General features: G+C 32.5%; 2 protein-coding genes across 4 annotated transcripts in view; one reads left to right on the forward strand and one right to left on the reverse strand.

The window, feature by feature from the left end:
* Window positions 1–26,450, forward strand: part of Gbs-76A (Glycogen binding subunit 76A) — a 147,153-nt gene that overhangs the window by 102,892 nt on the left and 17,811 nt on the right. The window lies entirely within an intron of this gene.
* The window catches only part of pip (heparan sulfate 2-O-sulfotransferase pipe), a 113,748-nt gene that overhangs the window by 5,391 nt on the left and 81,907 nt on the right, over window positions 1–26,450 (reverse strand). For 2 of the 3 annotated variants that reach the window (XM_069113851.1, XM_069113832.1), the window contains exons 3-7: window positions 19,476–19,549; window positions 2,673–2,879; window positions 2,318–2,397; window positions 1,587–1,868; window positions 420–574 (exon numbers count right to left, since the gene is read on the reverse strand). In XM_069113851.1, coding sequence (XP_068969952.1) covers window positions 420–574; window positions 1,587–1,868; window positions 2,318–2,397; window positions 2,673–2,879; window positions 19,476–19,549 — 798 coding nt within the window. The remainder of the gene's footprint in view (window positions 1–419; window positions 575–1,586; window positions 1,869–2,317; window positions 2,398–2,672; window positions 2,880–19,475; window positions 19,550–26,450) is intronic. The other variant, XM_069113842.1, reaches the window with a different exon arrangement.

The raw sequence follows: 26,450 nt of genomic DNA on the forward strand, positions 1-26,450 counted from the left end.
TCAACATCTGATACTTGAGAATCTACCAACATACTAAACTTGCGCAAATGGAAAGAAGTTCTCTGAAAGGAGTGCGAGCTTGATTGGTTGTCTTTGACAGACTCGACACGACAGTAAAGTTAAGCTCACCTTTTGACCGAAAATGTCACGTATATTCAAGCAAAACAACGTTTTCATCTCCACGTTATACTTAATCCTATATAGCCGTCGATTGTTAGCCAGAAAATAATCAGAACGAAATATTTTTCCAATACGAGATTGTTCTATCGCAACCATCGATTGTTAATTAAAAGTTAATTACAACGAGGTATTCTTCCCTGTATGATTGCTTTGTACCGGTGTAAAATATTTGTTTCATAGTAATCGTTGGTTGGCGAAGGATTTACAGTTACATGCAAATAAGAGAACAAAAGAATTACCGTAGTAGACGTCGGTGGCGCCTCGGAAAAATCGGGGTATATAATTTTCCAATACCGTGAGAGTGGTATTTACGTCCTCGAGCACTCCGACGACCGCATAGTGTTTCTCCACTGCCATCTTCGCTCGTTCCAGTGCGCCCACTGTGTTGAACGGGCTTCGAACAAACGACAATTGATGAGTATGACAGGTGCTTGAAGTATGGTGTGACAAAAGGTAAAAACATAGAATCGAACGAATGGCGCGAACAAGGTGTGAATAATGCACAATGTATTCTAGGTTGGAAGAATCTTTTGAAAAACTTGCCGAAAGAATCTCTTGAAAAACTCGTTGGAAGAATCTCTTGAAAAACTCGTCGAAGGAATCTTTAGCTTGATTTCTTTGTTGTAGTCTTAGAAACAAACGAATACGCAACAATATCGTCGTCTTTGAGAATCACAGAATTTTGATAGCTATCAATTTGTATTCTACTTGTCCTTTCAATCAATTTTTAATTTATGCAATATATATATGATAATGTACATTCGCATATATGTATTAGGTCATCCGAAAAGTTTCTTTCGTTTTATAAGGAAATAATGGATGCATAACATTTTCCGTTTCATATTATTTTATCGAATTACGTATGATCCATTTTGTTCTATCAAAATAGAAATCACAACGTTCGACAAATTAGGTTTCATATTTGTATAAAGATGCATTGTTGTAAAAGACGTGTTTCTAAAAGAAAAACACTTTTCGGACAACTTAATATGTACGAATTTTTTAATAAATTTCGTATCCTCAAGATGTACACGTACTTTTGACCACTATACATTACAGTATACACTATATACTATATACGTGACAAATCTTCAAATTCTACAAGCTCTGTAAACTCTACTATATATAACTTATAACTTAATTCGCGGTTCTTCGACCAGCGATTTTTAACGCATAATATGTAACTCAAGAAATCTTAGTCATCCGCACCAACCTAATAATCGAATCTCTCATACACCACAATTTGCTTCAGTCAAACAAATCAAGGAGTACCTTCAAAGTTACTCGTTTCAGAGGAAAATCCATCGAGCAAAGCGTTTAAACGTAATTTCTTCCTTCTATTTATTCGCATAGCGAAGGAAGATATGCACAAAGGTAATCCCAAGGTACAATTTAAAGGGACCTACGTGCATTTCTCGCTGTGACCGCAGAAGAAAAGCGTTTGCCTGCGATGATCGCCGATTCCCTCGTGAATTTCACCCTCGAGGTATCTACATTCACGGTCCGCCTTAAGTACACAGGACTCGAAGTCCTTCTTCAGCCAGTTCGGATCCGGCAGTGGTAGGTCTGGAAATATTTGCTTTCTCTCGACGTAATACCAAGGTGCTCGCACGTAATAGTACCAGGATATCACTCTCTCAACAGGATCCCGGACTATGTTGATGTAAATTGGCTGTGGCAGGTTGAATCTAAACGGAAAAACGTTCCACGTTAGACATCTCGTGGGAATTTAGCTTACGTTACCTCCGGCTATCTGGCTTTTACTCTTCCAGGAAATCCGTTTTTCATCTTTATTTCACGTTTATTTATGTATCATCATCTATCACGGGTTGTCGGTAAGAATGGCGGATAAAGGGATTTGTAGCGGAATTCGATTATTCTAGTTTATTCCTCTTTCGCTCTTTCACGGTTTCATACATTTTTACAACGATGATAGAAGTATAATAGAATCTTGATCGATAGAACGTCGACAAATAGCAAAAATCTATACTAGCGTCGTGTATTTTCTTTTATAATTTAATTCTGTAAAATTCAGTAAAATTTACACAGTTTTTATCTCAGGATGTATAGAGTAGTATACGGAAGAATTGACAGAATTTTAAAGTAATTGGAGATTATTTAATCTTGAAATACTTACTCTGTGAAGTTTGTGAAACACACGTGTTTTATATAGACAGATGGTTCTGAATAGCTGCTGACCATCCTGGCGAGTTGTAGCTAAAACAAACAGGCAATTAGTCGTATAAAAGTACAATTTTTATTTTATTTTCTTGTTTAAAACGATCTTGATAAAAATCCTGAACTTTTACATTTTACAAAAATTAAAGATTATATATACTTATATATATACTTATGTATAATCTTTAATTTTTGTAAAGTGTGAAGGTTCAGAATTTTCATCGTTCACACGCCTCTACTTTTTAAAGAAATATTAATAAATGTAGACATAAATATTAAAAAGGTAACAGTATTTCATAAATTTTGTTAGGTACCTGTTCGATAGGCGCAAGACGAATTGTTTCGACTCTTTGCACACGATCTCTGTTGAAGGAAAAGCCATTCCTCATGGACAGCCTTCTCAAGAGTTCCATGAAGGTTTGAGAGCCCACTTTCGGTACACGATTGAAGAACAGGACGCTCCGGTCCGCTCTTTTTGTGTTGTTGAGTGCGTCAATGTCCAACACTTCAGTTTCTTTGTACTGAAACCAGGTAAAGTATCTTAAGATTTTCATTCCATTGTTCCCTTTCTAATTTCCTTATTTACGCTATTTATTTTGTCTTTCGCTTTGTCTCCGCGAGAAATAAAATTTTACTTTCCATTTTCCCGACGTATATAGTTAAGTTATAATTATAATTACAAAACTCTTAAGTATGTCATGCTTTTTATCAAATGTAATTAAGTCAAACGACGATAATAAAAAGCAATAATTATATTTGTTTGTTACATTATGTTACCCAATATAACGAATTACAAGCCATAAATACAAATAAATTAATGTAGAAAACAAATTAATTATAAAATGATCAATGATAATAATATTCGAATATTTTTATCGTACCTAATTTTGTTACGTTAAAAAGAAACGAAACAAAAATCACAATTATATTTTCTATAATAAAAATTAATTTATTCTATTCACAGAATAAAACGTAAAACATTTTGCTTCTTCTCAATTTATGTCAATTTCAGTTATGATCTTGTTGGTGCATGCAAGTATCAAGCAGAAGGTAGTTGTCACGACGTTAATCATAGGTTTCTCTCTTTCGTCTGGAATCTTCATTTTCTATCCAGTGGGAGAGTCATCCCATTCCCTTTCGTTGAACAACTATTTATAATATCGGCAAGTCATTCTAGGATATACGTGCAACGAGTAATTACTGCCTTGTTCCACCTCGTCTTCTGGGTAGTTTCAGTGGTCAGTACAAACGATCAAAGAAAGATATTAGATAATTGAGCGTGCGAGGAACGTAGATGCTACTCAATTTTATCTGGACCTTGAAAATACACGTTTAAAATCAAATTTCATGAAATGAAAGTACATAACAAGAGGAAAGGATTAAAGATAGTTTAAAAGTTTGCATGCCAAGAAGTGAACGAATCGCTATTAATTTTCATTGTCAACTTGCGTTATACGGCTGATTCGATTCTTTCCAATTCTTTTTTTCAAAATGCGTAATTTCATTCGATCTCCACTTTTATGGAGCTTTCGTGGCTTTGAAATCTTTGCAAAACGAGCAATTTTATGCACAGACTTATAATTATTACACAATATTGCGAAATTATTAGTGATAATCATTAATTAGAAATAAATATAATAAGTCGCAATTTTTTTTTTATAGGAAAAGTATAGAAAAAAATTAGACAAATAATCGGAAATTAAGGCAAAGCTCGATTCTTCAATTTTTAATTATTTCTCTTTTTACTATAAAACGTTAAATTATAAATACACTTGAACAAGACAGAGGAACACTGATTTCCATTTCCAACGTTCTATATCTGTTTTTTCGTTTTGGCACGATGATCACAATTGCAGGTAATTTCATTTGATACTGATGATGATAATCCTTAACGGAGGATATCGAGTTTACATTTTGATTTTCCTCATTTCAGTTTCATTTTTTCGTTATCAGAATGGCTATTTTTGCAACCTTTGTCTCTCGTATCCTCTTCCTTTTCTTCTGTTACGTTCGGTTGAGCATTCACTCGACATGATCAGGTCGATCAGAAAAACATCGGATCAGCGCTTCCGCAAATTTATCGTTAATGTAGAATTCAGCCTCGTGGAAACTACTCGACGAGCCTTCGATTGCTTATTGCTTCGAAATCTCGAGCCTTTTAAGAGGATGCTTTCTTCGAACGATAACTGCAATTTCTCGTTTGCTCGCTAGTTATTTTATTTTATCTCACGGATGCGGTAACTCTACGTTTATTCAGGTATCACGTACAAATAGAATAAATCAAACGAATGCTAATAACTTCTACCGCTAATTGCACTTGTAATTGCTTGTATTAGGTTGTCCTGAAAGTGTCTTTCTTTTACAGGCACGTCTTTTACAACGATGCATCCTTATACAAACATGAAACCTAATCTATCAAACGTCGTGATATTTATCTTGATGGAACGAAATGGATCATACGTAATTCGATAAAATAATATAAAACGAAAAATGTTGTGCATTCATTATTTCCTTATAAAACGAAAGAAACTTTTCGGACCACCTAACAGTATATGGTCACTTCTAGATGTTGTGACGTCACTCTAGACGTGACCTGTAATTGTAATGTACTATGTTATAGCAAACATATTAAGGTAACAAAAGAGAAATATTTCGACGTGGCCATTTTTTAAAAGATGGGAAATATTGAAATATTCTATATCACAGAAGAAATATTGATACCTTAGATTTATTGTTTACTTTTAGTTTAGAAGGTTTATTATTTAGTCTAGTTTAGAAGGTTTTAGAAGGTTTAGGTCTTTTAGCCCAACAAGTTCGTCTTTTCATCTGTATCGTGTTAAAGTATTTCGTCGATCCATTGAAAGGCGACGTTGAAATCAGAAACTTAACATGGTTTCTACTGTGGTGCCGTATGATTTTCTGTAACAATAACGAGGAAGACTCGAATCACAGATTAATCGATTCCAATTATCGCGGAATAAATTTTTCTATCGTACCACGTTTTATTGCCTTTTCATTTCGTTTTCACGCGTACAACGCGTCTATAGTTTCCAATAGAAATTTTTAACGAACAAAATATTTAACATATAGCTTCTACGATCGTAATATATTTCAGTTACATATTTTCTGCCGCGTCTATTTTGTATTTATTTCATTTTGTTTACTTTTTATCATTTATTACGAATAAAGTTCGTAAACGTATAAAGTAAACTAGTACATAAATTTCTGAAAACTGATGCAGTTCATAAAATTATTTACGACTTGAATTCTCTTTTCTCCATAAGCTGCTCAAATATATGTGTCAGGCTGCACACAGCAAGGCATTTGATCCTTCTTTTCATTCGAATCTCAAGAAAGTGGCAAACAAACTACCACTCAACGATTATGTACCTAGACATAACTCTTGTCACACGTTCTATAGAGGACGTAATAGCATCGGGCTCGTCTTTCTTTTCCTGTCCTCGTGACTTGGCATTATGCCACGAATACATTACATCATTACATTATTAGTAGATATATGCGTTTGCACGCTTCTTCCTCGTTTACGGATTCCCTGATCCTTTTCTTCCTCACGTTTTTCTTCCTCCGAGTCTTCCTGAACTTTACATTTTAAACTTTCACGATGATTATTACACGACATATTTTTGGATTTTAAGTTGGAAAAATTTACCAAATGTCTAGCCGGACAAATTGTAAAGTACAAATTAAATAATAATAAAAAAAAAAAAATATTTTTGGATCCTCGGGTTTCTCATTTTAATAGCACGTTGCGCTCTCTTCCGACGTTTCGTGAACATTGTCCGCTTCTTCAGAGCAGATCTAAAGCAGGAACTGTTTGGATATCGATAAAGTTGAACGAATATTATTCTTAAAAATTTTTTCCGCTAAATTTGATCCTAAATTATTATTTAATATCGAATAAGAAGTAGAAAAGTCACGGGAGAGTTAGGGTTTCGTTATTAAAATAAAATTCGCACGAGGTGAAGTTTCACCCACGATAGATCTTCAGGATTAATATAATATCGAAGCTGAAATTGTTTCGCCTCTACTACACGAAGATACGAACAATGTTCACGAAACGTTGGAACAAAGGACAATGCGCTATTAAAAACACAATCGAAACTCGAGGACCCACACATACATACGTCAATTCTTTACGAATTATGCTTCCCACTATCGACCATATTTGCATAATTTATGATGATTACATAATTTGTCTCGTGATTATCTTTCTAACGACCAACATTGGGAATCTCGTATTTACCTCCGCTACTTTCTTTTAATAATTGCAACCTTGTATATAATAATATAACCATGTTTCTCTTGTCCTTTCTAGTCTTCTTTTTCCTTCTTTTATTTTTATTTCAAGCGCAGAGCGGAAGAGCGAGTTACTATAATAATGTCGAGTCATGAGTATTTAGTCACTTGACACTGGGTGTTAGGGTCTTCGACTGGATTCTATTGGTTCTTTTTATCGGGGCTCGTGTGTTTGCTTTTCTTTAGCTTCCGCTTGGTAATTGTTTGATACGAACATGTGGGCCCTTTGTTTGGTTTAATGATGTTATGGTTTACTGATGTAATGGTGTTATTTATTTTTGTTTTATTAGAAAGAAACGATATACAATAGCAGTGGAAAATTAAACGTAAAGTGAAAAATAAAAAGAAAGGACAACTTGAATGCATATTGATTTCTGTTGAATCAATGTGTTTAAATATTCCGATAAACGACGATATTATTTTCACCTTTTTAGATTCAAGTCTAATATAGATATAATGCAAATTGCTATTTTTGTTTAAAGATCGAGCCAAATAAAATCTTTATCCAGGAAAGTTTCTATGTTACTGTAAGCGAATATGTAGAAAGTATAGATGGAACGTTATCTGAAATTTATTGAAAGATACGAGTTGAAATTTGTATTAAATTAGATTATCAATATAGATTTTATTTACTAAAATAGAAATTTGAGTGCAGGAAAAGCATAGGATGAAAGCTTAAAAAATTCAAGGTGAAATTTTCATGAACGCGGATCCTCTTTCTTTTATTTTTAAATTATTAATGCAAGGTTTCTTTTTAAAGATAATCAACTTTCCGATGAATCGATCTATATAATCGTACGATATATAGTCATGGCGGAAACAGTCTGTGGAATTTAAAGTTCTTCACTGGGACATACATATTTTGCAATCCCTTTTATAAAATAATTATCGGAGTTACACGTTTCTTTGATTCGCTATTTATAAGAATAACAGAATTGAGAAACTGCCGTTTGAAAACATTCGATGCTTTTTCCTTCACACTCTATATCTTAAATGAATTTTGCTTTGATGAATATTTTCTTCATTTTACATGAATATTGCAATCTGATTGAAATTCCGATAGACCGAGTTTGCAGTTTTATCGATCCTTATCTTCTCTCTTAATATCCTCTTCATGTTATATCTTCCAATGCCAGATGAGAAAACAACGAACATGATCTTACAATAACACAGTTGCGAATGAAATACAAATTTGAATCAATTCCAAAAATATCTAATAAACAAACAACAATATCTGTCCAGTAAATAAGCAAATTAATATAGTCAGTGAAATGATTTTCGTAGATTTAATAAAACTATAGTCAGGAAGAAAGTTTCCAAATAAGATATTAAGACTAAGGATTAAAATATGAATCTGAAATAATTTTAATGCTGCTGTTCTTCTTGAATTTGCCTGACTCGAAACTGACATCACGTTTCCATAGATTCCGCTAAATATTTAGTTCTAGTATTCGATACGTTAAAACTCTACTATTGGGTTGGCAACTAAATTATTATTTTTTATTTATTTATTAAAATTCACAATCAATTCTCGCATTGAGAAGCAAACTAAATGAATGCGGATTTTGTCAATACCACCTAATGACAAAATCCGTAATCGCTTAGTTGCCAACCCAATAGATTCTCGTATATTCCATGCTTTTCATAAATGAAGTGTCGTAAGTATTGAAAAATTTGAAAAGAAGATAATCGAGCGAATACGAATGCGAAGACGAAGCAAAGAAAACACCGTAGTTAAGGAAAAATGTTCTGTTATAATTTAATTACGTGCCTCTTTTGTAATCGGAAATTCGTAATTTAACTACTTGAGATATCAGTAATTAGCATTCTACGTGTTGCTAATTTGCATTCTACATATCGGTAATTTGCATCATACGTATCTGATAATTAGTAACGTAAAACATTAAATTGCATGGAATGGTTAATTTTTCTATTAATACGTTTAGTTCACATTACAATTAAAAATTCATCGAAATCCAGCAACGTCGTAGAATAAACTTGGATATCCAACGGTTATGCCATGAATTCAGAGTATCGTTCACGGTCGACGTATTTAAGCGATTAACGATTAGGCTGAAAAGCAGCAATGTATTTCGCGGTTTCACGGATCCTGACCACTGTAATGCTCGCGCGTGTTATTTTTCGCTTCTTGTAATTCTACTTTGTACAGACTACTTCGTCTATTCTGTACAATGTTAAATGTCCGTGTTTTTTTTTTTTTTTTATAACCGTACTGTCGAGCGACAGCCATTGAAATATTTCTAAAGGGATCTTCCATCTACGCATATACAGTCAGTCATGAAAGTCTACGTACACATGTTGTATATTTTGCATACAGACTTACCAAAGAGACTAAAGATGCACCTCGTCACAAAATTATTTGTACTTGAATATTATACAAATATAATCAACATTATAATATTTCTAATTATTGTGCTTCTTAATTATTATTCGATATCTAAAGAAATATTTTCAATTAGAATATACAAATTCTGTCTCTGACAATTCTCATGATTTATCCTTTCGTCTTATAAAACTACGTCTGTCTTCAGTTCCATTTCTCACTTTTCGTATTTCGTATTTATTATACGCTCTTTCATAACGCGATTACAAAACCAAAAAGAAGACAACGACGAAGAAAGATATTTTCAATAATAATATCTGTAATAATTATACATTCTGAGAATTTTATCTCGGACAATTTTCATGATTTATTCCTGCACAATCTAAAACTATCTGCATGCTCAATGTTATTTTATCTCTAGCTGTATCGTATTTTACGTTATTACGTTACCATTTGGGAAAAATCACGCAGAGTATAAAATCAAACCTAGTTTACTGCCAGAAACACTCGACGTACTTCGCCTAAGTGTCCTTCATTTGGTGTCCAATTGATCAAGAGCCAATTGGCCGGTTAAAATTCAATCAACTGGCCTAGGAGACATTGACACTCGATGGAATTCATTGGCTGAGTTTTCGCCATTGTTCCAGTTCCTTCGTTCGACGGACAATGCGGGTCTGTGTCGAGCCAGATCGAGCGTTTTACCGTTTCTCAGGTGTGCGTGTGTTACATATGTAACGGGTGGACCGGCAACAAGGTCAACTGCTAACGGACAACGACACGAATCACTTGGTTTTCACTGTTTTTCCATCGACCACCATCGTGACTCCGTTTCTTGCTTATTTTGTCGCCCGCATCCTGCAAAGCCACCGCATTTTGGTCCGATTCTCATTATTGGCGATGCTAGACGCTGATGGAACTGGTCGCTTTGATACCGTTCGATTATTTTTACGTTACTTATTTGTCCATCTCTCTCGTCTCTTTCAACAGTAATTTAAGTTTTTATGGTACAAATAGAATATTCGAAGTTTTTCCTTCGAGTAGATAGAATTTAAGAAGTTTTCGGCTCTGGATAGAAAAATTTGTAAAAAGAGAGATATCATATTGTATGTGTATTTTAAAATAACGTTGCTAAGTTTGGTTTGTAAAACAGGAAACGGAAATACAAAAATAGAGGTGAGATAGTAAATAGCAAAATAATATAATTCTGTTAATAATTCTGAGAGAAAACAAAATCGCGAAAGATGATTCTATTGTAAATCAGTTTTTGATTTTCTGTTCGTTTGACTATCTGTATATCTTGTAAGTATAACAGAAGATTAGTGTAATATATTAGGTCGTCCGAAAAGTTTCTTTCGTTTTACATTATTTTATCGAATTACACATGATCCATCTTGTCCTATCAAGATAAAGATTACAACGTTCGACAGATTCGGTTTCATGTTTGCACAAAGACACGTCGTTGTAAAAGACGTGTCTGTAAAAGAAAGACACTTTTCGGACAATCTAGTAGTATTGCACAAGTTTATAGCTTCGATCTAATCTAAATCTAATTGAAATTATATGCATTACTTGTGTCTTTGTAGAAATATCTTGAAACATACGACAACGATCAAGAAAAGCTCGTTCGTTGAGCCCTCGCGGCAGTTTATATCAGAAACTTGTGTATCCTTCGAAATAATTATGTAATTAGTTATTCAAAATAATTCATACGTCGGCGATTATTCCAGTAGAACAGTGAGGTCATCAAGGTAACGGATGCTTATAGTTACTCGTATTTTAAAAACTAGTTTCTTTGTTTATGACCGTAAGAAGACAGTTCATTAGGTAACTATTAAACACTAAGTACTTATTTACGCTACACGTTTGTACGAGACATATGAGTTTCTCGAAGGGTGAACGAACTTTTCCTAAGTTAAATATGTACGCTAGATATAAACCTGAATAGTTGTTTAGGAATGTGCCAATGCGTGTTAGAAGGCAAGTTATCAGGATAGATCCTAGTCGTAATATTTACAGAATTTATATTAGGTCGTCCGAAAAGTTTCTTTCGTTTTATAAGGAAATAATGGATGCACGACATTTTCCGTTTTATATTATTTTATCGTATGAATCATTTTGTTCTATCAAAATAAAGACTACAACGTTCGACAGATTAGGTTTCATGTTTGTATAAAGATGAAAGATGTAAAAAGATGAAAAGAAAGACACTTTTCGGACAACCTAATAGTAATATGACAGTACTGTACGATGAAAGAGATTCCATTAAAATAGAATTGTACAGAAATTGAAGGATTTTCAACGTTAATTCCTTTTCGTAATCTATGAAAAAACCTTCTAAATAAACAAGAGTAAATATACGTATATATATATAATATTCGCAAAGTGAATCGTATTTTTCATTATATAATAATAATTGCATTTAGTAAAATTTATAGAGAATAGTTCTATCTTCATGTTCGTATATTTCGAATTTATTTTCTTCGAAAAAGAAATTTTACCAGTGATATTGCTATCATTATTCTACCGAGTGAGAAGAATAAAAACAAGAATCTCAAATAACATTCTCAATTTCTGGAATTCGATTACGTTAAAAATATCCTGGTTATCCTTAAACGATTTTCAAAAGTGGTAGATAGCCGTGATCCAGAGAATTTGATTAAATATCACGAGTCACGATTAGATGCGGATAATTGAATTCGCGCATGGGAATACCGAGGATCAGATATTCTGTGGAATCCAAGATCGAGAGATTCCATCGATCGAAGTCAAGGCGGAACCGCATGATTTGTAAACCCATAAACGATTCTATTGTATTTCGAAGCTGTTCTGATATCGTACAATGAATTATCCCAAACGATTACGTGTATTCCTGAATAGCAGCGAAAAGCTCTTAAGTAGTTTTAAGACTGAAAGATGAACATTGAATGTTTTCAAATGGAAACTTAGAAAAAGGAAACCCTATAAATAATGAGAATTTATATTTTTTTATATTTTATATTTTAATTTGGAACTTAGAAATAATTATCGTGAAAAATTAGTGGTTTAGTATTTGTTAGTGATGTTAGTTTAGGATGGCACAAATAATAGCGCTAATGCAACAGTTTATGAATGAGATGAAATGAGAAAATAAAAATGACGATAGAATAGTAAGTCGCAAAATTTTTGTCGCCAGAGCTATCGTCAAATTTATTCGATATTAAATTAATAATGATAGTCATTTAATTAGATTTCTGATAGTTTATTGCAATACATAATTTCAATCCGTTAAAAAAGGATATTATTTCAGACATTCTATAAATTATTCAATTGTTATTTTAGATTTTTATAATTTTACTATAAAAAAATTACCACTAATTAAACAAGTACGAAATAATTACCAATCAATTAAACTCATTTAATATAATCTCCAATTTAAATTATTATATATATTTATACATTAAATAATATCAACTATTCCCTCAAAAAAAAAATCTTGATAAATATTAGGTAAAATCATCGACCTCGTCAATCTTCGAAACTCATCGAAGCGAAGAAAGTATGTTCCAATTTTCTAGTACGTGCAATACTAGCAGTCAATGTTCTCACCTGAATGTAACAAGAGCTCGAGACTATCATAATCGTATTTATATGGACGTTTCTTACCTGGACGAATCATCTGCTCTACTTGTTTCGCTCGACCGCGAACGATCGTTGCGTCTTCACGATTGAGAAATGTTCGAAGGACCGTGACAGGTGGTTCGTAATTCCCACGCGTTTTGCGTTAATGCGATTAAAGATTCTTCGAATGTTCTCGTTAACTTGAACTCTCGATCCGAGATCTTCCTGACGTCGTGCACACGATTATCGTGAGCTCAGATAGACAATAAATTCGAAGATAAAAATGAAGAAAAGGGAGAACGTCCGGTCACGGTTTAATCACGATCGAGGATCTTCCGTTATCAGTTCTTTTTCAACCGACTCTTGCTACGTATATAGGGTGTGGATAAAGTTATGGTAGAATTTATAAGGTGGTTTGTCACGTGAGCCTCGCGGAAGCCAAACTGATCGACCGTACTCCTTGTCCGTTTAATAAATTTCTTCCATAAGTAAGAATAATCATTAACAAATGTTGCATATAATAAATGTTGATACTGTTTGTTATATTTTCTTCAGAATTCGGTGTTTACATGATCTTCTGATAGGCTGAGGTTGTTGATCTGGTTTAATGAACTAGGTATGAGACGCATCGCTACAAGTTGTAAGGTAAATTAAAAAAAAAAAAATATATATTCGTAACATTTGTTTTTAATTCTAAGATTTCTTATAATTTTTCTACGTAGACGCGGGGTAAATTTTTATATTACTTATTAAGTGGAATATCACGTAGACGATTTCTCCATTGAGAAAGCCTCCACAGCGGTGATCTCTATCGGTCTAACAGATCTGGTGGATGAGTTGTTCAGAGTTTTCTCTGGATATGCTGGTTATACAAATTGTTAGCCAGTTGCTTGCTATGGACTTCTATTCTGCTTTTATAATTTGTGATCGTTTTAGTTATTTCTCCGTGAACTGTAGCAACGTCGAGCTTCGTTTTTGTAACATTATCGTGTACTTCTCAATTTTTCAAGTTGATCAGTGTAGCTTTGTGAACGGTTCGCACGTCAAGAATATTATCGAACTTGTTGGAAATTTTTAGTCTCAAGTTTTATAGAAATTAAGTTTAATACGGACTGTATATACGACGCGGATAGCACGATAATTAGAGTGAAGTGAAATAAAGTGAAACGTGTTTTGCGAAGAATAAAAATCAAGAAAATGACTGTGATCGATATTTGTTTAGATTATTGTATTGAAAACTACTTGACATTAGCAGTTTAACTAATATTAGAATTCATAAAATATATCTGATTTTTCGTGATACTAATTAGGAAGATATATTATAGTATTTATTTTATTAACAAAATTGATTCACACAGAAGTAACAAAACATGTTATAAACATTATATGAAATTTTGTTATCCCCACGTATCTATCAGATTATACATTTTGTTTAAGGGCACGCGAAATTAAATACATTTTCAATCCTAATTTTCTGAAGATTAAAGTTTCAAGGAAATAATAATTCCACGTTTTTCTTTCCACATTAGCTGTGCACAAAAATATTCTTTACGCAACTTTCACTACCTGATTCTTTAAAACCCCAAACTTCAAAGAAATAAGAAGTCTGTTCCGTGTCTTTCGATTTTGCACTGCATTTGCATAAAAATATTCTTTGAACAAACTCCACCATCTGATCTTCTCAAAATTAGACTTCAAAGAAGCAAAGTTTATTTCATGAGTCGTTTACTTATTTCTTGATGAACATATATCTTTTTATTTCTTTTACTCGGTTCTTTCTTTACGGCGAAAATAATTTTTATCTTAAAAAGCTTAACAATTAGACTACGAATATTTATGCAATTTTTTATTTTCATAAACACAACCAAGCGAATGAAATCTAAACGGTTTACTTTATTCCCTGAATATTGAAAAAACATTTTCGCACATTATATGCGCTTTGTGCGTTTCTATACCTTCAAATTTTCACAAATACAAAATCGGCTGATCATCCTATTCTTTCAAAAAATGACAAAACTTACGTTTGCGATGCGACATTATAATTTATGTTTTACAAGTAAATTTAAGAAATTACGAACCAGCCGATCATCCTGTTTTTCGAAAATTCTAAAATTCTAAGAATTATGTTTGCAATAGAAGACTACAACCTGTAGTCTGCTAATAATTGATTAATATTATTCATTGCTAAATTATTGTTGCAGAAGCAACGCGCGATCCTTGCGATACCAAACTTTCCAAGAAATAACATTTATTCCACGTCTTCCGCGTACTTCTACGTAAAAATATTCCTTGCTCGACTTCTACCACAATTTCTCCCCTTCCCCTTTCAGCTTATAGAACGATCTTGATACGAAACGCATACGGAAACCGTTCCCAAGAAAATCCAGCCCGTTCCTATTAGATGGAGCGCTGCTAACGCGGAATAAACTTGCTGAGAAGAGCTTCAGCCATCTGTCTGCTCGGTTGATCGGTCAACGTACTCTTCGACAATACTTGCTGCTTATTCGATAGACGCTACGTACACAGTGCACACGTACCAGATAGAATCTGATCCTAACGACGCCGCCGATTCCCGTCTGTTCTGTTCTAAGAATTGTTTCACAGACACGCGAATAACGTTTCCAGCCGTCGAATCAGCCGCTGCTTCGAATAAAACGTTACTCGTGGAACGTTGCGCCGATTCTTTCGTTCAGGAGGAAATGGTTCGATGTTTCTCTACTTGGAGATCGATGGCGCGAAGGTGGAATTGCGGTTAGGTTTGAAGTTAAATCGTGGAATAGGTTGGGTTTGGAAGAGCAAGCGAGAGATTAAGTGGTAGATGTGTTTATATCCGTTTTATTACAGTTGTGGTATCTATTCTGGTTTTTTTAGAATCCTGCCACTTATTTTAATTTTCTTATGGAGAATTGCGCAATCAGGATGTTTTTATTATTGTTTGCGTTTGTAGCTTCAATTTGCGGTTATCGTATCTTGTAAGCAACTTTTAGGACAGCGGAGAATCGTATCGCTGCTCGGTATCGATAGTGGCGCGACTCGAAATCTTTCAAATTTGCTTTTATTAAATACGAGGTCTACACAACTTGAAAGGTGTGTAGATTTTACAAAAGCTTCTTAGATGTGATACGTATTTCAATTGTATCAAAGTTGTGGTTTTATTCCAGTTTTATTAAACTTGTGATATTTATTTAAATTCGATTCAGATTCAAGGAGGATTGGGGTAGTTTAATTTACTGATATTCAAAATTAACGATGAATTGTTGCATTCTGGTGTATGTATGCTTTCCTAACTGCGATTAGTGAATCACGATCATTATCGATAACGGAATAATCCACGTGATAATCTATTTCCTATTGTTCTTGCAATGTAGATTCTTACACACGTCATAACGCATGCTACACCTTATAACCCCGTGTCGTGTACTTCTTTATTTGATTAATCGATTCTGCAACAGCTGTCGTGATAAACATCGGAGTATTTCAAATTATATACAATGTGCACGTGCATGATATATCTCACCTTGCTGCAGGCTGATAGTTTGCTTCGGAAACCACTTCATTTTAACTGCTTTTTCACTTAAATTCTTGATTTCCTATTACTATTTTGTATTCTACATACTCATTGTATCTATTACTTTTTCATATTATAGTCTTCTCAGTTTTTATATGTTTTATATTCTATATTTTATAATTTATAGCACAATTCACTTATTTCTGAATCTAATTATTTAACAAATTTTTTCTATCTTCATTTTACCTTGTAGTTTCATATATTGATACATGAAAGTATTTTAAGCGTAGAAAAAGATTTTGTGTTCCTAGATTCTTGTTCTGTGTGTCTTTGTGTGACAGATTCAATGTCTCGACATTTTTCATTATATCAACAGAATTGTTAAAGATAGTTAGCTCTTTCTTAAATTCTTGAGTTCTATGCAACAAGCAGCGATTACAGACGTCTGACCATGTCAGTGTATGTCCATTTCTACTTATTTAGTCGACGCAGCATTGGCCGTGCATGTACAGGCCGTACTACTGCAAGCCTGGAGAATTACTTTCTAATATTTTCAGTGACAAATTTTTGTAAATTCTGAGAAAATTATTCTCCTTATTAATTGTTAATAATAGAAACGCATTTTTTAAAATGGTTCCACGAAGGAACCCCTATATATTAAAATTTAGAAACAATATTATGCACATGTGTTTACCAATACCATTTTTATTATTATTATTAGTACAGCAGAAAACAAATACATTTATCATCTAATTACTTGTAAAAGTTGGGATTAAATTGACACTAGCCTGGACGCGTTACAACATAATACAGCATACTCAATAATGTATTTGAAATAAAGCAATAGAGTATTGAATTTAAAGCAGAGAATATTTTTCTACATTTGATATTTTTATTCATTGCAGAATCATTCTTTTCCTACTTAACATCGTCAATTATAACAACATTCCTCAATGACAAGAAAATAATGAATCCATTGAAATAAATTAGTCCGCGTGCAGCAGATAAAAACTTCTGTGTGAGCAGATAATTAGAAGCATAATTGTCAGCGGGGAAGAAACACGCGGTGCATTAAGCTGCAGTTAGTATGCTTCTCGACAACAGTGCCCTCGTTTTAGTATCACTTGCTTCATTATGCAGCAGTTCGTTAATTAAAATCCAACTCGACGTTGAAAATCTTTTTCGAGCACTTCTTCAATTTCCTTCCGTTTCTAAAGCGAGACTGCTATCCTCCTTTGCATCGTTTCTTTTTCTCTTCGCGTCCTTAGCCGTGAAAATGATTCTTTGCACGGTTGACGAGATACATACATGCATCGAGGTCTGTGCATCGGTATTGCACGGTAATTGATTACGTTGCGTTTCTAAATCCGGGTTAACGATAGCTTTATCGTCGAATAATGTTAAAACCGGAGGAAAATTGGCACAACTTCTGTTTAGAAACGGTGTCTTGATTTTACAAGATTTATAAACATGATTAACAGCTTCTTTTATTCTTGTATTAGTAATTTTTTAAGCAATAGAGTTTCTAATTTTCAATTGGTATCATTGGCTGAATATAGTAGTTTGCATTAGATTTAAGTTGGATTACTTAAGTTTACTTCGTTTTAATTACATCTATTTCTTGTTTTACGCGACGAAATTTGCCAGTAAGATTTATGGATATTCTACAATTAAAATGAAGTATTCTAAAAGTAAATAACTGCAAATTAGAAAATTTCACGTATAACTTTCAGTATATATATATATATATATATATATATATATATATATATATATATATATATATACACATATACAGTGTCCTGTAGCATCGGGGAACCACGTCGGCAGCAGATCCTGCGCATGAGACCAATAAAATACTTCATACGAAACCCTATTTGATCTTGCTTTCGAATTATAGTAAGTTTGTTTCTTTAACTTTAAAAGTGTATCTCTATACATTCACAAGAAATGCTCAAAATGACCTGCTCGTATACGAACACAAGACTGGAGACGTCCTATCGTTGATCGAAAGCGTTTACAGAACTAAAATGCAAGGTTCGACGTGAAATATTGAATTTTGTTTATTATAGGTGCGTGAAATTAGTTCAATTAATACCATCTTTCGATAGAATTATTCCAACATAAAACTCGTAAGAACTCGGGAACAAGGTTAAACAGGGAACATATTCGTACGAGCTTTTTTATTGTTCTCACGTCATGTACTGTATTTTTGTCTTTTCTTTTTATTAATATACACGTAATTTGTCTTTTGGTACACTCGAGACATTCTGCATATTAAATTTTTTTATGGGAGCTCGCCATTGATAACTCAACTAATTAACGTTGACTTTATTAAGGTGGAAATTATCGTAAGGGTCAGGAGGTCAACACATTCAGATGACAAGCCAAAGTAAGTAAATTTTAATAGGAGACACAAATCTCTATCTAAATTCTATTTCTTTAATTATTTTCGTACAGAAGCATGTACAGTCCCGTTTATAATGTCGTAGTCTGACACCTACGGGTTGATCAAACTTGGAAAAATCCAAACCCTAACTTTCTTCAATTCAAAGCTTTCGTTCATTATCACCAACACAAATATTGTTCATATGTATCACTTTCATCTTAAACTAACAACTAGAAACATTTTATAACTTTTTCACGTAAAATCCAATTCGTATAGTCCATATCGACCTCTAACCTTAAATGTTATACTTGCAGAAAGAGAAATCGGTATTTATAGTATATGTAGCGTTTTGGAATTGAGTTTGAAAAATTATACGTGTAGAAGAATTTTCGAGACAATTTACTGGACGTTGACGAGTTCTGAGGAACTTTTACTCCTCGCCTTTTTTCTCATTTTCTTACATGCAGATGATCTTCGAAATAATTTACCTACATAGTTACATTGTGTGTTCGCGATTAGTTGTAGAACAAGTAGAAAGTAAAGAGTCGTTTATTAGACAGGCAAGAGACCGGATGTATTCCTTGTACAATGGAATGAATTATCAATGTCCTTTAAAAGTTTTAAGTCTTCGTGAAAGTTTGCATGTACTTGTGTTATGTGTACAAATCAGCAGCATGATTTAGTAATAGCGTTAATGGAGGACACTGTTTCTGCCTTTAAAAGTTGATAATCTCGAAAAGAGAATATAGAAATATTGTTTGTAAAAAATTTATAAGAAGATTAACTTCTCTACGTGCGTATGCATATGTATAATGTAGACTAATATTAGTAATATTTTAGAACATTATGTTATAAAAGGGATTTCGAAATCTGAAGAAAAATATTTACGGACTCAATGAAAGTTAAAATAAAATATTGCAAAATATGCAGGTAAAAAGAGTAGCAAAGAAAAGAATCTGTACCTTTATTGCGAAGATACGATGTCTGTTTGGGTAATGGACGATTCCACTTGGACTAGAATCAGTTTGCACTCCTTCTGAAACAAGAGATAGAAGTTACGTTAGTGTGATAAGATAATTGAATAAATATTTCTATATTACTGTATGCAATAAAAGAAAGAAAAATTACATAGTATAAATAATATTCTACGAAGTACTACGTAAGCAAAGTACGTATTATAATCGTTGTACTCTTAGGATGAGATTTTTAATCATGAATATTCTCTTCCTCGTTTAATATTTAATTTCTTCTTAATAAAATACAATGATTGCCAGCGAAATAATTAATAGCATATAATCATCGTGAGAAGCGATATTAAATATTTTCGACGATAATTAAAATTTTCGTTATTTTTTACCCAAAGAAACGATAAAACTTCTAAAAATGCTTCATGAAGGAAATTTCTTTTGCAGCATTATAATTGAAAACTATTCGTGAGTCTTCGTTCTAGAATCAATTAATATTTTCATCATTTTTATGGATAATAAAATTTCATATATTTGAAAAATATATCACGTCGATTTATAGCTCAGTGGATGGCTAGAAATTTTTGAAAACCATTCGTTATTATCATATCGTAAAGCGTAGAGAATCAATATTACCCTTTCTAACACAAATCCCGATTTCTATGCAGATAATTCATAATTCTTCCTATGGTTACCGTTTCCCTTCGCAAGAACAGAAGTTACGACTACTTTTATGACTCGTTCAGAAATCTCGCGGATAGTTGACGATCGAGTCATACTTTATAGCTCAGGTTAAACGAGAACAAAGTGTGAGCCTCGTAAGAGATTATTTTTAACTTAAGCACGTAATCACGATGGTTAAAAAAAAATTCGCTATGATTTCATAATTTGCATATTCAATCAGACTATTGGTATAGGATCATTGGTATATAACATTTACGGTTTTCCGTTATTCGTCTCCATAATATGTCTATATTAGAACGTCGAAATTTCTTGGAACCTTCGTTGCGACTTGAATTTCGAATTTATTTATTAATATTATTATGGTAACATTATTATAATGTTGTAATATAGTATTAATGACATTAAGATATATTTAAATGGAAATAATCACCAAATAGCATGTGGAGGAAAATATTATTAAATAAAATTTGTAGGATGTATTTGAAGGTTTCTATCAAAAACACAAATAAGAAATAAAAAATTTGTTAAGGTAAGGAATTTTGAAATAATTTACACATATATGTAGCAAATTTATTAAGTAGAATTTAGGTATATTTTAAGATTTTTATTAAAGAAAGAAGAAATAACAATTTTTGGAAGAAAATATTCCATATATAATACAGGATTATAAATATTCGAATTAAGTAGAATTTACCAGAATTGATCAATCATCGTAAACGTAAAAAATCAATGCAAATTTTTTCACAATTACTAATAGTAATAAATTTACAGTGCTACATTTTTGTATTGAATAATGTAGATATATGAAATAGTTGTTTACCTCTTCGTATTACATCTCAGTTATTGGTATAATCCTAATGTTAAGTTTTCCATGAAGAATAAGATGAAATGAAAATTCGTAAAGAAACGACACTTATAAACAATGATGAAGGAAAGCAGAACGATAAATTCTATCGCATAGAAGAGATATATGTAAATTTTGAATAAATCAAATTTTAAAGTAACTATTATTAAAGATTCATGTAAGGAAGTTATATAAGGCATCTATCAAATTTTAAATCAATCGACATTCACCAGGAAGCATCTCGATCTGGTTGATATTTGTAACGACTCCTTTCTCCGCCTCATAAGATTGCAGATGATCCAATGGCTCATTGGATTCCATGTCATTAAAAATCGCGAACCTCGTTTGATACTTTCATTGCCGGGAAAGGTGTTCCGAAAGTAGTATGTTCGAGCTCATCTAGTCACGTGCGGAAGCTGTTTCAAATATCACATGTCAAAATAGTGAAAAATATAGATATCAAAAGTAGCTTCCACGATCATCTTTATATAACCGCAAATATCAGACTGTCGATAGATTTATATTTCTTACACAGAATTTTTCATCTAATAAAGATGCGAATTCTTGAATCTTTACAGCAAGGAAGAAGAAAACATATAATATGTTTTAGAAATGTAATATGTATTAGCTTGTGTAAATTTCATTCGCATAAGTGTTAAAACAAGCGTCAAAAATTCTTTATATAATATCTACAATAGCTACAACAACTAAATATTTGTTCATATTATTAATTTTCAATGAACCGTGTATTAACTCTTTTCATCATATATATATATTCATAAATTCTTATCTCATTGGAATTTACATTGCTGTTACTGCATATTGACATTTGCAACATCCGCTTTCTCCAACATGAAACAGTCAACAATAATCTTGTCAACTTCATTACGTCTTTTGTAAGTAAAACTGTGCATTTACACAAGAAAAACGTGTAAAATATATCACTTCATAATATTAGGTATGACACATATGAATTTTCGTTTTTCTTCGTAACATCGTTCATTTAATTTCAGTAATTTCTACGTTATTCAATGGATTTTCTCACCGACTATTCAGATTTATTCAAGATTTATAAAAATGATCGTTCTTGAAATTAAAATATTCTTAGAATACAATAGAATAGAAAAGTAGAAACTGAGGATAGAATCTTTTCCTATGTTCTTCATTTCCAATTCCTGTTAAAATAATTTACACGTTAAAATGTACATGTACATAGGCGGAATAGAATGAATTTTAATAAATTCATCTCGACAAGATTGAAATCTAAATTGCTTGAAACCTGACTTCTATCTTGCTTGATACCTTCCATAGAACGATCCATTTCTCGTAGCTTCGATTTCTCAGGCTCGTTTAATAGTAATTCGAAATAAAACACGTCGAAAGCAAGTCCAATTAATATTGCATCCAATCGTCATTGTCGTGTCGAACAGGCTCGGAGAGACACGCTCTATGTTGCTCTGTTACGCTAGTATGCCTTATTATGTCTTTATCACGACTCGATCCTCCATGTTGCATTACTTCAGCCTGATTGCTTACTATCTGTAATCCGATTGCTTCGAGAGAACTTGCCCGTAAATCGAAACTCTTTGCATCGCTGCAACTGCTTCGTGGTAATCGCATACGACGAACACGAGTCATAGATAAGCGTACGTAAAGTCTGAAGTAGATCATTGGAACACGAGCATAGTATTAACATAGTAGAAGCAGATTAAATCGATTGATCAAGACTAGAATCTCTAGATTGTTCAGAGTTTAGTAATACACGAGCCGATGGAGCGGTGCAGTTGGACGAAATTAATATTTCCTTTCTAACCTTTTTTCTATTTTCATTAAACCTCCAATTTCCAAGAGCATTTATAAGCGTCATATTCTACTTGCTCTACAACGTACATTAATGATTACCAATATCTGTAAAGTTTGGTGAATGCGCGGCAATAGTCGATGCATTTCAGAGTTTGGTAACTCGTGAGCTGATAGATTGCTACATTTGGACGAGATTGATATTTTCTTTTCAACTTCCTTATTAACTCTCTAATATCTATGGCTATTTATAAATGTCATCTTTTTCTTATTCCGTGATATGCACCGCCGCTTCTAAATGCCGGCAAAGCCTTTCGTAGATTTGTGGCAATAGAAACGTATGAATTTCGCAGTTTCGGTATAGAATGCATGAATTTCACAGCTTGGTAACTTGTGAGCTAACAGATTGCTACATTTGCAAGAGATTAATATTTGCTTTTTAACTTGTTTATTAACTCTCTAATTTCCACAAGCATTTATAAATGTCATCTTTCACTTATTCTGTAACATGTTCTACCGCTTATACAATGTATCTGGACATTTTGATAGATTTGTGATAATAGTTTGTGGTAATCGTATGAGAACTAATTGCGAATTAATGGCCGAAAGTAACGCATAGTTCGGAAAATTAAACAATTCGATGAACTATTTAAACAATAAAATAGTACCTACCACAAGCTTCGTCCATTATGAATATCAATTTCCTTACTGCATATTAAATTCCATATATATTCTATTATATCGTACATTAGTTACGATTGTTACGATAACGAAGAACAAAATAATAGTAAAGTTGTGACTGAATTACGCTGTGTTGAAACGATTTTTTACGCACTGGTATGAGCAAATTAATAGTTTATAATATTTCTGGTAATTAATATGCAGCTATATGTTTTATAAACACTGTTTAGTAAAATAAGAATATTCTGTGGGTATTTATACAAATTCGTATTTCAGAGCAGAGTCAGACATTTTTTCTACTACCACATATTATAACGAGCAGGATACTTTGAATTTTTCATATATTTTTACATATTATGTACATTCTACGCATTTCTGCATTGACCCTGCTGTGACCTTTCGGTCACATCTTTTATTCAATCCTACTACTTTGACATTGAAATATATCTCCAGTTTGAGCAATATGTGAAAAAACTTGTTGCCGATATGTATAATTCCTGGCTTTTGTTATATTTTAAACGTGCCTTTAAAACATTAAAAATATTTTGCTTGCTAAAACGAGAATAATTTTAAATAACAGTCCAATAATAACAATGATCAGAGCTCTATATGTCGAAGTACAAATCTAATATACTGTAGAAAAATATATTTGTTTTCCTGAAATCATTTGATTAAAATAGCAAATATCAAAATAATTTTTTTCTAGCGATATTGTTATTCAACGAGGCAAACAATGCTTAAAATCAAATTCTGAATAATTATTCGAATAACGTCCAGTCCTGGATCTTAATAAATTCAAGACACGATCGTATTAAAAGAGGCAAGTCAACGTTCATGACAAAGAAAGCGAAGAAACTGCTTCTTGCGATTCTCCTTCCGTTTCTTTCTTCTTGCGACAACGATGGGAGCGGCAACTTTCTAGATGACCGACGGTAACCTCGAAGGCCTTCGATTCCGCCAAGAAGATCGTTGATCTTGGCCGAGAAGCCTGTCGACCTCTTAATCAACGTGATCGTTAATTCGAACCTCGACGTCTCATTAGCAGAAGTGCTAGTCAAGTGTCGCCATGCTGACGTCCTTTGTTCCCTTCCTGGTTCACTTAATTCTCGAATCTTTTTATTCCAGATAATTCACGTGATCATTTTGTTATTATTAATTGTATATCGTTGTTCATAATATTGAGCGAGAATATAGATAGTCATAACATCATCAGGGTGCGGTCGAATACAATTTAAAAGCGAATATGATATGATAATTTATGAAGAAATACGAGGAAAATATAGAAGAAAATCTTTTCACACGACGATAATGTTTTCGAGAAAATTTCCACTTTGAAAATTTGTCAAGTAAACTAAACTCGTCTAGTTACCGATTGACCACGAATAATCAGAGGAAGATTATTCCATACGTGAAAATAAGTGAAAAATGTGGAGTAAAATTTCTGTTTAAATTATTCTCACTAAAGAGTTGTACATAAATTTGGAAAATATAATTCTATGAGTACCAAGTCATCGAAACCATATTCACCGTTATAATAGTCGTAATATATTCTACGCGATAATTAAATCATCTCATTTTATTACTTGCACGATGTTACATCGCCTTGTAATCTAATTATGTGTATGCTTCTTTCTCAAGTTACGATAACGATACGTTTCCTGAAAGATGGCAGGCAGTGATTTCGATTTATCATTTCGACCTCGGATTTCAGCACGATCAAAATGTTTATATTCTATCATATATTCAACAAAAACTTTGTATCACGTGTATGAATGAAATTACACACTTTATTATTTCAATTTCGCATTAACTCGAATCCGAATCTAGAATAGTTCCTTCTGAAGGAATACGGTACACTTCCTGTAAAATATGAAGGAACAATTGCAATCAAATGTCTCAATCTTTTCTAAGATTTCATTAGTCTTTATTATATTTTTATAACAAGTATAATAGAATACATTATCTGTAACCGTTAACACATGTATTTCCTCGTTTCAACTGCCCCTTATTATTCAATTAAATCTCAGTCCTTAATTCTCAATTATTCTTTCTTTTTAATCCTCAATTGGTAAGACGTTATTCTTCCTGCTAAAATAGGAAGCAATTATCGACATCGAACGTTCTAATCTTTCTCAAGATTTCATTGAGATCGATGTGTACGCTTCTTTTATTCTATTTCTTTTAAAGATATTAATATAATGAAGATATCGTATTATGTACTTACTATGTTTTATGTACTATTTTTATCTTATTATTTATTGCAATCGCTACCACCATATTTACTAGCTTTTTATTTTATTATCATCTTATTTTATTCTGTATAATTTTAATACATTCGAAAGTTGCAAAATATTCAGAACATCCTACACTATGTTCGATTAAAATATATCTTTGTGTAATAAAACTGCAAGGAAATTATTCACGCGAAAATTCTTCGACGTAATGGATAAAATTTAATGAAATATTTAGACTGTTTCTAAATTGTAATTTATAGCGATTTTAATATCAACGTATTATTATCAATTTCAAGGGGCATTGAATTACGTTTTTATGAAGTTTATATCAAAGCAATAATTTATCGGATATACCGATGAATATCGGTAGCAAAACATTGGGTGGTCATGTAAATCATTATAATCTCAGGCATCCGGTTTACATATTCTTTTTTCACACTTCTAACGTTCCAAGCGAAGTAGTCTAACGCGCATTCCATGTTATTTAGCTGAAAGACAATTTCCTCGACAAAATATAAGAACAATTTGCCAATTTGTCAAGATTAAAATTGAAATTTATTTAAAGTTAAATACAATATACTATACCACTTAATCAAAGTCGTTACACATCATACGCGTAGAAAATTTACATTTAACATGAAATTTACATATTAAAGACGAGGTTGCCCTTTCCCATAAAAAAACTCCTAATACTTGCTCCATGTACTTAATATATGCAATAATTTACAC

The sequence above is a fragment of the Bombus flavifrons genome, chromosome 1, assembly GCF_040668555.2.
Source record: "Bombus flavifrons isolate JBK064 chromosome 1, iyBomFlav1_principal, whole genome shotgun sequence".
In the NCBI taxonomy this organism is placed as follows: domain Eukaryota; kingdom Metazoa; phylum Arthropoda; class Insecta; order Hymenoptera; family Apidae; genus Bombus; species Bombus flavifrons.